At 43.3% G+C, this 13,688-nt stretch overlaps 1 protein-coding gene across 7 annotated transcripts in view; it reads left to right on the plus strand.

The window, feature by feature from the left end:
- Positions 1-3,189: 3,189 nt before the first annotated feature.
- Positions 3,190-13,688, plus strand: part of kcnc2 (potassium voltage-gated channel, Shaw-related subfamily, member 2) — a gene marked incomplete at both ends in the record, with an annotated part of 96,778 nt that continues 86,279 nt past the window's right edge. For all 7 annotated transcript variants that reach the window (XM_084000036.1, XM_084000032.1, XM_084000031.1 and 4 more), the window contains one exon: positions 3,190-3,744. In XM_084000036.1, the coding sequence (XP_083856162.1) occupies positions 3,190-3,744 (555 nt within the window). The remainder of the gene's footprint in view (positions 3,745-13,688) is intronic.

Consider the following 13,688-nt stretch of genomic DNA (forward strand, 5'->3'; position numbering starts at 1 on the left):
TTCTGTTTCAGCATATTAGGGTTGATATTTCCTGAGCTCACGTTGATCCCTTAATAACTGCTTGCAACTCAATATGTATTTAGCTAGCTCTTCCATTGCTCTTAATCATGTTTACAGCAGTCTTACCATAGTTTAAAGAACTAGAACTGGATATTGACTCAACCAGGTATCAACACTGATCTGAGACCAAGCAATTTATTAATAAATCAAACCAGTCTCTCCCTGATAAAACAGTTTTTCCACAAACTCTTCACCTAATTGCTCAAAGGACGTTGTACTGTGCAGCCACCAGCAATTTAGAACTGTTTCCTGGTAAATTGTTAATGTCACCTGTTTGTAAAATGTCAGTGATTAGGTGATGAATCCCATTATTTGTGTCGAGTATTTCAATCTTTAATTTGGGGGTGTGGCACTAGTCTATTCCCTGAATTATGCTTTTTGATTGACAGATTGATTAGATAATATAAGAGGATCTCTGGCACCCAGGTTGTGTGTTGTGTGTCAAAACGTATCCACAGCAGCTGTTGAATTCAGAACATCTCTGGTGTGCGTGGCTTTTGAAGGCAAGACCTTTATCAAAACAAACCCATGAATATTTTCGGTGTTTGTAACTCTGCTGGCACCGGGCTGTGTTGAGGAAGTCGTGAGATATAAATGCTTAAGTCAGTCAGTAGGTTGTGGTGGCTGCTCATTCTCTTATACTAAGACTGCAGATGAATTCCTTGGCAGATTTGATCAAGGCAGGAAATAATTAGGTTAGTTAGAGGTTGCAGTTTTACAAAGCAGCCTTGCATCAGGGAATAATGATGCATGTAATCATGGGCGAGCTGCCGGCCGTGCCTCCTGGCTGATTGAGCCGTGCCCAGGTCCCGTAAAGATGTCACTCTCACACTCGCTGTGGAGAGCGACTGTGGGATGACGTGTCCTCTCGTAGACAGCTGCGCCTCTCTGCTCATGCTTTGAGGCGGTGCAGATCATTCAGCCTGCTCAGCACTATGGAGAGTGAAGCTCCGCTCTGTCACTGATCAGCACCACTTGATGCAAACAGCATCATGGAGACTGTAAAGTCATGAAATTAGAACAGTGTTTAACAACTTCTCGTCTCATCAACTTCCTCTCACCACTAACACTGTACAACATGCCTCCACTGCTAATATCATGGCCTATACATCCAGTTCTACTACCACAGTCTCTGCTGCTATTCTGAGCTCTACCCCTGACTTAACAACATATGCCACTGCCTTTACAATTACCTCTACACATGCTACTATTACTGTTAATGCTGCTGCCTCTATTACCTGTCACTCCTAATATTCCTGGTATTTGTCTGACAACCTAATTCCATAGGCACTACTTCCACTACAACCACTACAGTAATACTATACGTACTACTGTGTGTACTTCAGCTCCACTGCATTACTGCTGCTATCCTGCCTGTCTCATCTGCTATGAGTGATGCTTCTGCTTTTTACACCACTCGTAATACAACTGGTATTGTCCTCTATGACTCCTATTCCTACTGTTATATACTGTTACCACTGCTGCTGATAAAGTTGATACAGCTGCAAACCGGTGTCCCATGGCCCCAAGTTCCTGTGGCTCTTCCTTATATTGTGTGTAATATGCAAGACTAAAGTGCAATATCACTTGTATAATGTCTGCTCTAGTAGTTTCAGGGCTTGTCTCGTAGTGGCAACTTTTTGTTATTTATTTCATAGTATGCTCACATTGTGCGATCATCAAATAAATGTGCAGCACTGTTACCTATAGTCAGAGGTGACGAGACTTCTGACTTAAAACCAATGAGAATAGCAGATAAAAACGAATGCAAAATGTGTTATTTGTAAAGAAAAGTTGTGTTGAAGTTGATGGAGCCTTTTTAATGCATCAAGATAAATATACTATAGATAAAGACTGGGAAGAGTGAGGGGTCAAAAGGGACCCACAGTTCATATTTTGACCCCTTTGGCACATTGATTGCATTGCAGAGGTATTGCATGCCTCTACTAATACAGCAACAAGGTCTGTACTTCTTAATACTGCCTGCCTTGTAAGCCAGTAAGCAAATAGTCACAGGTGGATAAAAGCAGGAGATATGAGGACTGGCAAGGAACAATGAGATCAGACATGTAATGGGTTAGGTCTGCAGTGTATCAGACTGCTTTATACGTTCCTTCATGTAAATGTGAATATGGAATCATATGGATCTTGTTGTGTAGCAATTTTTCTGACAGTGGGGGGGATGCAACAACAGCGATGGTGTGGGGCCACTGGCCAGTGGCTTCTTGATGTCACAGTCTCAGTGGCCTCTACTTGCACCAGCATTTACACAAAACTTATTTTGTTATGCTGAGAGGATTAACACCTATGACAATTAAGGTGTGACAAGGTCATGGGAGGCCGACCTGTTGAGAGATGTAAGGCTGAATCAACAATAAACTGTTGATATCACTACTGTACTTTAATTTGTACAGTAGGCTAGTTTAATTAAATTCATCATTGTCCAGTTTTCCTCAGCATCCAAACTCACTTAGTTCTTTGTGTTGTCGTTTATTAAAACCGAAACAATCCCTTTAGTCCAATCAGCCAGTTTGTTCTGTGGAGCTCAACAGTGAGAGCAGCACAGGAGAGCAGCGCTGTTTCATTTCCCTGAATACAACTTCAACTGATTTTCTAAAACAAAGAAACGACGAAGAAACGTTCGCACGGTTGTTGTGACTTTTCTCGGTGGTGCTGGTTTAAGCGCCGACATCACTTGACTTTGTTCTTTTAAAGGAATCGCGGTTGTTACATATTCTGAATAACGAGCCCGACGCTGACGAGCGGCTGTGCGTCTTGGAGAGGGCAGGGACGCCGGAGACGCGCAACGGCAGCAGCAGCGCAGTCTATTTGGAGCCACCGGTTGAGATCATTCAACACTCCGAGTGTCTGCGCGGGTTGAGGGATACAGATCGACGACCCCCGCCTCCCCGAGACCCCCCCCAAAAAACGATGGAAATCCCCCTCGCCCCCCCAGAGAGCCACGGGAGCGTCGGGTGAGTGAAATCAAAGATGCTGCGCACCATGGCCAAAATCCTGGAGCTTTTCTGAACAGGATTGTGGGTGTGTGCGCGTCGGGCTCACCGTTACCTCCGGACTGCACTCGCCAACTTCCCCCGCTTTCCATCAAGTCATGTCTGATACAGAGCAATGGGCAAGTTTGACGACAACGAGAGGATAATCCTCAACGTCGGGGGCACCAGGCACGAAACCTACAAAACCACCCTGAAGACCCTGCCGGGGACGCGACTGGCGCTGCTCGCCTCCGACTCGGACATCGACTCCGTGCTGGATCAGCTGCAACAAGTCCCCGGCTTCATCGAGTACAACGCGCGAACCAACGAGTACTTCTTCGACCGCCACCCGGGTGTGTTCGCCTATGTGCTCAACTACTACCGGACCGGGAAGCTCCACTGCCCGGCCGATGTGTGCGGACCGCTGTTCGAGGAGGAGCTCTCCTTCTGGGGCATCGACGAGACGGACGTGGAGCCCTGCTGCTGGATGACATACCGGCAGCACCGGGACGCGGAGGAGGCTCTGGATGTGTTCGAGCTCAACGTCGACAACGGGGAGGACGACGACGAGGTCGGGAAGCGGCTCGGCATCGAGGATGTGGCCGCCGACGGGAACACCAGCCTGTGGAGGAAGTGGCAGCCGGTCATCTGGAATCTATTCGAGGATCCCTACTCCTCCAGGGCGGCGAGGGTAAGGGCGCACCGCTGCATCTGGGGCTCACCAAACACACACAACAACCACAGAAACAGGAACACGCACGCAAACTTAAAATCTCAACCACAATCCTCCCAGAAAGCGTTTAAAAAGTCATTTATAAGTTGGCAAAGTCTCAAACTTAATTCTTGCAAGGTCTTGGTGTGAGATAATTTCTTTTCAACAGGTCATTTTATTTAAATTATATTGATGCATTGTATTTCTCTGTTCCTTATGCGGACTCATTTCAGTTTTGTTCAAGAGTGTGATGAGAGAACAGGTGCAACTATCTCACTTTAGAATAAGCAGAATTTTCCACTTGTCATGAGCAAACAAGGTGTTAACAATGTTGGGCTGGATATTCATAGCACTGTTGTATTCAAGGTGTGTAGGTTTGTGCCAAACAGAGGCTGGAGCCTACAGTTATTGCAGTCTGCTATTTGTTTATTTTAACCCAGCATCCTATATCCGTCTTACTCCAGTTTTCCAGTTGCACAGACTTTGTTTATTGGGTCACAGCTCTAGAAATGTCACCGTGTGTTAGTTACCCCTTCAGATCTTATTCAGTGCCTCTTTAAGCCCACAGCCGACTTCCTCAATTTATGATAAACACAGAAGAAAGGTGTAGAGTTATAATCTTTTCCAAAATGAATGCAGCCTGACGTGCTGGGAGTAGGGGAGATGCAAACGTACAGCACATGTGAAAAATCTTCAGATGTCAGATTTCACATGTTGCAGCCTTATGATAAAATTGTTTAAATTAATTTTCCCTCGTCAGGCTACAGTCAATATCTCATAATGGCAGTGTGGAGCCAAAATCTTAGGCATTTTTTGGAGGTTTATTATAATATTAAAACTGAAATATCACCTTGACATAAGTATTCAGACACTGAAATTTATCTGAGCTGCCTGCTTATTTCTCTTGATCATCTTTGAGATGTTTAGTCCACCTGCAGTGATTTTAGCTGATTAGACACACGTGTCTGTATAAGGCTTCACAGCTGACGGTTGTACATCTGACCAAAAACCTGGGGGAAGGAGCTGCTCCAGGAATGAGTTGAGGCTCAGATCTGAGGGATACAGGAACATTGGCCTCCATTATTTCAACAAGAATGAAGAAGGCCTTTGAAAAAGAGGTGACCAAGAACCTGACGGTCTCTCCTGTTGAGCTCCAGAGATCCTGAGAACATGATTCATGATTCTCTGGTCTGATAAAACCAAAACTAAGCTGTTTGGCCTCACATCTAAGGGAAACCAGGCACTGCTCATCACCTGCCCAATACATTCGCAGCTGTGAAGCATAGTGATCATATTTCAGTGGCAGAGTCTAAAGAATGTATACCTGGTCCAAAAACACTCTGGACCTCAGACTGGGCCAAACGTTCACCTTCCATCACGACAATGACCAAAGCACACAGACAAAACAGCACTGGAGAGGCGTGGTGACAGCTCTGAATGTTCCTGCTGGCACAGTGGCACATATCCCAAACATCTCTGGAGAGACATACAGTACTGTCCAAATGTCTGCCCATCCCCACCCAAAAGGGTGTAGAGTATCAAATCCAGGTGAGGAGAAGTTGTTGAACATACCTAAGAAGACTCAAGGTCATAATCACTGCCAGATGTGTCAACAAAGAACTTCATAAAGGGTCTGAATACTTAACTTGCTACGGTTTACAGTTTGTCCTACTAATAAATTTTGTTTTCACTTTGTCACTGTGGGTTATTAAGTGTAGATTGATGAAGGAAAAATGACATTAAATGGCAACATAACAAAGTGTGGGAGACAACAGCGTCTGAGTACTATGAGTCCACTGTGAATGTGGCACCCTGTCATATTTTGATCATTAGGTTTCTTTACACTTAGACACAGTGGCATGATATGTGACAGGTGACAAGTTTGGATTATGATGTTTTATCTGGGTGTATTTCAATAGGCATGCATGCTACAATTGGTTAGTTGTTAGAAAATAACACCAGAGGAACACAGAGTAGCTTCAGATATTATAAAAGAACACATATGTTGTTAAAATCAGTGTGGCCTCTTGATTCACCTCAGCCACTTCGTTTTACACCCCCACCACCTGTGAGGGACAGGGGCTCTGCTAAGCGTCCCTTAGGCTGCTGGTGAATTCTGGGTAATGGATTGCAAGTCATTCAGTCATTGGCAGGCTGAATGACTGCTGGCTATGAAGTAATGTTGTGTAAATGGATATTAATGCAACTACTGGAATGACCTCATGATGTCACAGGCAGCATGTAGTTCAGACAGATGAAACAGAGCTCTCAGAGAGGATGCTGGGATATTGAAGCTAACATGCTGTCTAAGTTTCTTGCCATGACATCTGTGTGGCCAGAGGGGACTGAATGAAACTGAAAGGTCTGGCTGGTTTTATTTTTTCTACCTTACATAGGAATGTGACCAGGCAACACATATTTTAACCAAAAGGACACATCAGTTAATTACCTTGTGGTGTGTCCCTTTTAGTTTTGCACTCATTTCACTCACAGGCATCAAGATGCAGGGGGAAATGATTAGTGCTGTAGTGAACTTTACAAAAATGATACTATCTATTACATCCTCCATATCTTGTAGCCCATAGCAACCTGCACACACAACCTCATGTGGTCTCTCTGTCATGATAGCATCCTGCCACTAGTGGGGCAGAAGTATCCTACCCAGAGGCTTATATCAGATGTTCAGTGTGTACAACCTGAACTTGTTCCATTTCACATCTCCTTAAAGAGATCAGACTTGTAAGGTTATTCTGACAGACAATTAAACTATTGTATTAAACTTATACTTCATGGTTTAAATGCTGTGAAAGTAGATGATGAAGATATCTTTAACATTCATAATAGAAACTTAATGTCAAACATAACTCTTTCTTGACGAGCAGACTTCTCTTCATTCACTGAGCAGAGAACACAAGCCCCACGACTGATGTCATTTGTACTGTGATGACATCATTCCTCTTCCTCATAGTCTGAGTGGTACAGTAGTGTGAACAGGATGACATGGACTTTTATATGAGGTTGAGGTTTAAGGAAAGGAAGCAGTGTTGGTGGTTTGAATAACAGTGAAGAAGAAAAACCCGTTAACACCCCAAATCAACCAGATATGACCTTTTTAGGACTTTTAGTTTGAAAATCAGATTGTTTTTGTGTTAATGTCAAGAGATAAGACATGCCCATCGTCTGTAGATTATTTCTTGAAGAGGTGAAATTGACTTGAATTTGAGTTAGATAAAAGTTTTACAAAAACTTAGACAAACTGAGCGTTAATTTGCTCATTCTTGGAATTGTGTGTTCTAGTTTTTGAGGAAAAAGGGATTGGCTGAACTTTGAGGTGTGTGTGTGTTGTGAGAGTTGTATTGGCATTGATCTTACTCTGTATAACTTGTCCTCCTCTCACAATCCTTCAGCAAACTTTCAGTCAGGATGGGGGCAGGGATTCGTCTGTGTGTGAGAAGACTATTGATATATTTTGTTTGTTTTATGAGGGGAAGAATCTTTCAGGAGTTGAACATTTAGCTCTTCTGAAACTTGGTGATACAGCATGTGCATAACCCCTGTAGCTCAGTTTGTCAGCCCATTTATAAAATAAACTACCCATCTCTTCCATTTGATCATAAAGCATGTCTAGGACTGTTATGTAATAACAAACCAGTCACTGTCCTTCACCATGCCCTAAACCCCACCCATGCAGGACCTGGAAAAACACACACAGGTTTTTAAATGATAATATATGATGACCAAATTATTAATATAAATGTCTTCTGCTTCACTGCTAAACTTTGCTGATCATTTTTGTTAAATGTTTCTTTTCATGGTGGAATGGGCAGAGGTGTAACAGAGGTAAATACTGAGTCGGTTTGAACGATGCTGATGAAGCTGAATGCTTCTGTTTACAACGTGCATACATCAGTCTCCCTGCACACACACGGCAATTAAGTCACGGCATCAGCTCCACACAGAGGCGCCTGGTTGTGTAAGTTCCTTTTTTAAACTCTTGTCGTCTGCGATGTGAACCATGCTGGTGCCGAGGCCGTCGTCAGCCACATCGGGCCTTACTTCGGTGTGCTCCTTGATGTCCACACATTTCCTTTTGCCGGTGGTTTTAAAGAGGCTTTTTAATGCACAACCTGTGGATGGAAAAGCCTCTGTATGTGTATGAAACACTGAGAAGCAAAGCTGTGTGTGTGAAAGGCAGCGTGTGACTAAAAGAGGGCCCTTAGGGCACTAATCCGCCCCCTGACAAGGCGTCAGCAGAGGGTAATGTGGAATTATCCTCCATGGAAATGAAAGGTGTGATTTCAGCTCGCCGACCCGTGCCAGTGGAAATCTCACTCCTCTTACACAGTTTACCTTTGACCCTGACATCATGGAGCTGTGGAGTGGCCTTTAACTGCAGCAATGACATTAAACATAGCAATGAATAAAAAGGAGGTGGTGCGAGTCGTGCTCGTCCTCTGAACAGTGGTCATCATTCAGCCATCAGTCACCATGTGCAGGAATAGTAAATCAGCTGCTCCAGCAGGTGCTAAGGATGTCATATGGCTCGTATAAGCTAGGCCAGCTCTTTAGATGGGTTGTGGGTTCTCCTCTGTTTCATAGTTAATCATTTGTTGTAGTTTATTGCATGGACGAGCCTTCAGTTCTATAGGCAAAATATACCCTTAAGATTTTCAAAATAAAGGACAATTTCGAGACAATAAGCAAATCCACTATGGCTAATGCTGCAGACACTTAAATATCAAAATGTATATTGTTTTAGTTGTCACATCAGTTGTGCTTAAGCTTTTTAAATGTAATACATGTACACTGAGTAACACAGTGTGCCAGTAGAACACAAGAGTAACCAACCAGTGACAAATGATGGACATTGACTCTTCTCAGAGATCTTCCATCTTCTGCTGTTTTTAATGACGGTGGTATGGGCTCTATGCATAGCTCCACTACTTCCTGAACTTAAGGCTACTCTTTTATTTCCTGTCTTACATTATTGGCCAAACTGATTAATCCAGGTGTGTCTGGCCATTGTGACTACTCAGACACACCTGGATTAATCAGTTTGTCCAATAATGTAACACAGGAAATAAAAGAGCAGCCTTAAGTTCAGGAAGTAGTGGAGCTGTGCATAGAGCCCATCATCAGCCCCAAAAAGAGACCGTTCACATCAGGATAGAAATTTGATGTCATGGGGTGACGTGATCAGTCGGAACAACTTTGTATTGATTTGCAGTGACCCCTTCCTCTGAGAGGATGGGTCGATCCAAACCATGCCCCCCCCCCTCACAGTGTAACAGAGCCACCTGCTTCCCTCACTGCAGGGGGCAGCATTCAGGCCTGCAGCGTCCTCCATGGTGTTCACCACACATGCTTGTTGTGGAGAATGTGAAAGATGACTCATCTGTCCATGCCCCCCCCCCCCAGTAACAAATGTGGCTTTATCTTTGTAATGATGGTTTATGCACTGCAGCTTTACTATAATATCCCTTTCTATGTAACTGTTGACAGAGCGCTGTTGCTGACAGTTTTAACACGCTGACAATCTAAATCACCTGAGGAGCTGGTTGCTCTTTCTTTTTTTTCTCTTTCATCTCACACTAATGCTCAAGCAGCACGCACACTGACCACGATGTCCGACCCTGTTGACTGACATCTTTCTTATAGATCTAAATGCAGATGTCACTTCAGCCAGTTGAGCATTTTCTGGCCCGGAGCGGCTGCCATCTGTGGCCCAACAACGAACCCTCTTTCAAAGTCACTCAGATCTTTTTCTCTTGCATCTTGTCACAAAATGACTCGACCTGTCTGACTCAGCATTTTTTATACATGATGCTACAGATCATGACTGGATGTTATTGTTCCATGTCGTGCACCTGTGTGGAAGCATCACTTTTCATTGTTTCTGGACATTTATTCTGTTTTTTTTTTCTACAATTTGACACCATATACAAATATTTTATTAAGTATTATTGATGATTTATGTTCAATCCTTTCTCAGAGAGAAAAAAAAAGAAGCTTACTAAGAAAAGGGTTAGGCTTAGTTGTGTCATGAGGCTGCTTTGCTAAGTCTGTTGCAAAGCAGTAATGACCCAAAACTTACATTTTAAAAGCACTGGAGTGGATCAGAAGAAAACATTAGGAGTCTTTATTTTAATCCCTCAGATTTTAGGACTATGGAAGAGCTGAGTCTCACAGTTAGAAGAAGTGTTCACATCATACCTGTGAGAACTGGAGCCGAGAAGTGTTGAATACATCTCATTGAGCTCTACAAGAATCTTGAAGTGAGAACCTCAAAGGATGTGCTAAAATATAATGCTACGGGTACCAGTCATATTAAGAGTGCATTTGTTTTGTTTTATTTGAAATGTGTGGCATCAAAAAATAAATCATGTGTCATATTGATACAGAATAAAATGCGGATTTCAATTTCTTTTGTCTTTTTTTAAGTGGAAGGGTCTAAATGAGCTTTTCTAGTCTGTTTTAACAGACATGTCTTTTCTGTTGTGGCTGTCAGTGTAAATGTGCTCCGCTCTACTCTGCTGCCACAGTAATGGCAGCAGTGCCAGGGAGTGTAGCACAAAAAAATCAGCTGCTCACAAACCACTGATGTTGCCGTTCACAGCTTCCAACCCTGTAAGGCCACCGGGAGGCCCCATCAAATGTTCACATTCCTGTATAATATTTAATAATCGATGTGGGACACAGCTCGGTGTCGGCTCAGCTGTCAGGAAAAGCTTTCATGGGTTTGTTTCTGCAGGTAAGCCCAAAACTCAAACAGTCTGCTCCCGTCTCTTTCAACCAGCTCAGCCACGACTGCTCGTGTGCCAGCAGTCAGCGGTAGCAGGCGTGTTTCTCTGGGCTCCCCACGCTGTTTCTATTGTTGTAGCCATCCTGCTCCTCACTCTCAATGCTGCCTTGTTAATCTGCATGCAGTGTGTTTTAACTGTGTTCACTCGTCCCAGCGAGACAGGAGAGTGAGCATATCTGTTCAACTTTACCTGAATGTCTATGCCTGTGAGTAAGAAACTGTGTGTAAGTGTATGTGTTCTTCTATGTGTTAATCTGTTTGTTTGTCCCTCCCTGTCTCTGTAGTCGGCCATTGCTGGATTGGGATGGTAACAAAACAAAAAAATAAATAAGAGAGAAAAAATAAACTAACACCCACCACCTTTTTCATTTCCCATGTCTGTGCTCTGAGGCAGAGGTTTTCACTGATGCCTGACTTTGCCCCCCCCTCCAGCCCACACACACAGACACACACCTCACCCACTCACCCATGCATCCCCTCCCCTCTTCCCATGATCCCATCTGAGACTGCAGCTTGCTTTCTGCCACTTAAGAGGTTAAAAACCCAAACCGTCTGGGTGCCGCCTGCCGCACGCCTGAAGATACCAAAGGCAGGCTGCACGCTCAGCCTGCCTGTTGTCATGGCAACATCATCGCTCATCACCATGGCCTGTTTTCATTGAGATCCGTCCGGTCTGTGAAACTGATTGATTTCAGAAACCCGCTCGACCATGAACCCTTATTGCTCAGTAACCCCTTGCGTGCCAGCTTGTTAGTCTTGAAGCAGCGATGCAAAAAAGTGGGCGTTGGAGCGTCACTAACACAACTGATCTTTGTGTGTGTGTGTGCATGTCTCTTTAACTGCTTTCTTATTGCTGTCTGAGCTCATATTGAAGAGGTGTGCATCAGCATCCTCACTTTTTTTTTTTTTGTTCCCGCCAGACCGGGGCTACAGGTGCACGAGGGCTCATCGGAAGGCTCCCGCTGAATCATTTTGCAAAGTCTGAGGTTGTAGGAGGCCAGGAAACGCAGCTGATAGATGACAAGGCCATGCTGAGTAAATAGTCTGATGTGTAAACAGCAGCAGACCTGACGCCGGGTAGGAGAGCAGGGCAAATAGCTGCCCGGGTGTGGGCGGTGACGGCGCGCCGCTGGGCATGTTTGTAGCCGCTGCCAGTCACGTTAACATGCCCCGCCAATCATCATCCTGTGCTGCTTTGGTTATAATAGCTCGGTGTACAGGAGCAGCGCCGACGTCTGCTGCTACCGTAATTAGGTTAGTGTGAGTAAGACTTTCACATTAACAGCCTTACCGCTGTCACTTTTTTTTTCTAACATTTTTGTGGCGAGTGCTCATCACTGCCATGTTCAGACATTGCATTTTGCACTGTCAGTTGTGCAGTTTGGTAACTGTGACTTCTTATTTGGTGATGTGACTGTGTCTCTGTTGTTAGACTCCCAAACAGACTGAATGTAGGAAATGACCTATATGTGTACAAGGAGAAGTTTAAGTGCATGTGGATGGTATTAAGTTAATGTAGCCTCAGAGAAGTCTTTGAGGGAACGACCTGTGGAGACAATTATGACTGTTTATTCACTCAGATGGGCAAAATAAATAATAGAAAGTTGGCTAATCATATTTCAGGTCATTTCTAAGCAAAGTTAAATTCATTATCAAACGTGCCTAGCTACATTCCTCAACTAAACTGTAACTTTGCTACTGCACTTAGTCTGCAGCTAATGGTGCAGAGCCAACGCTTGCAAATTTAAAGTATATATTGTGGTCTAACTAATGGGCATTCACTGACAAAATGACTCTCTTGTGATTAAGGTAGCCCACACTACAGTAGTGTAAAGAATGTGTACAAAAAAAAAACAAGCTTATGCCATTTTCCGCACATAGCATAGGTAAATTATAAGGAATGTGGAAACCTGTGTTTTCTGTTCTCAGTTTACTAGCTGCCGCTGTCATAAAGAGTTTAAACAGGAGACGTGAACTTACAGGAGTGCGTTGTTTGTTCAGGTTTCCCTGCGTATCTTGTCGTCCTTACAACAGTCTATAAAGTCTCGACCAAATGCTGATTTATACACATGATTTTAATGAACTGCTTAATCTGGAGTGAAGACATTAATTTCCTGTCTGTGATCTTTAAAATTTTAAAGGGCGTTTCCACATGAATTTATGGCGCGTGTGTGTGTGTATGTAGGTCCAAGTGATTGATAGATTGTTGGTAAAAGACCACGTGTGACTTTCCAAATCTGACAAAGAATGAATATGCAACACACTTATTCCTTTACAAATGCTGTTTAGATCATCTAGAGTGAATAGTTTATTTTGGAATAAGACTCCTCCTGCAGGTGTGCTATGCTGCTCTCAGACAAATAGACAGTTGAAGAAATATGTCAAAGTTATTTCATGGACTGTCATCATAGAGGCAAGAAAAGATGTGCAGGTTCAAGCAGAAACTCTCATCATGATTATTATGACTCTTCTTCTTCTCTGCTCCTCTGAAGCAGTTGTCAGGGACTGCACAGCACACAGGCCTGCTGCTGTTTCAAATGGCGAGGAATTAATTTCAGGGAAACCTTATTTTATTGAAAATTATATCTAGATGTGAAACTATAAAGTTCATCAATGCATTGAACTGGACAATATGTTTATGCTGCAAGTGATATTGTGATCATTTTTGACTATTGTGAATTATAAATGTATGATTTAACCTTTGATGCTTCACAGCTGATTTGTGTGAGCTAGTGATTCAGCATCAAAAATAGACAAAGACATTTATTGATTAACTTCCTGTGAATATTATAACTGAAACTTCAGGCTAAAAAAGTACCCGGACTTGATTTTCTGAATCTGACAGAAACAAATACAATATAGGAGAAACGGAGGCAACCATAGCAGAAAGCCAACGTTTATGTTTAATTTAACAGGTGAGGAGCAGGATTATACTGATGTATTCACTCTTTGTGTCTGTCTCACTCTGAGGGTAAATAAAGGTCAAGTCAAACTACATGTAGAAATCCAGAGCTGCAGCAGCAGTGACGGTGTCTGATGCTGTTTGTTTCTGAACCAACTCACCTGCCTCCATCTTGAGTTACCGTTTCTAAACAAGGATAAACTCACTTTGGCACTTAAC

Source organism: Trachurus trachurus, assembly GCF_905171665.1.
Source record: "Trachurus trachurus genome assembly, chromosome: 23".
Lineage (NCBI taxonomy): Eukaryota > Metazoa > Chordata > Actinopteri > Carangiformes > Carangidae > Trachurus > Trachurus trachurus.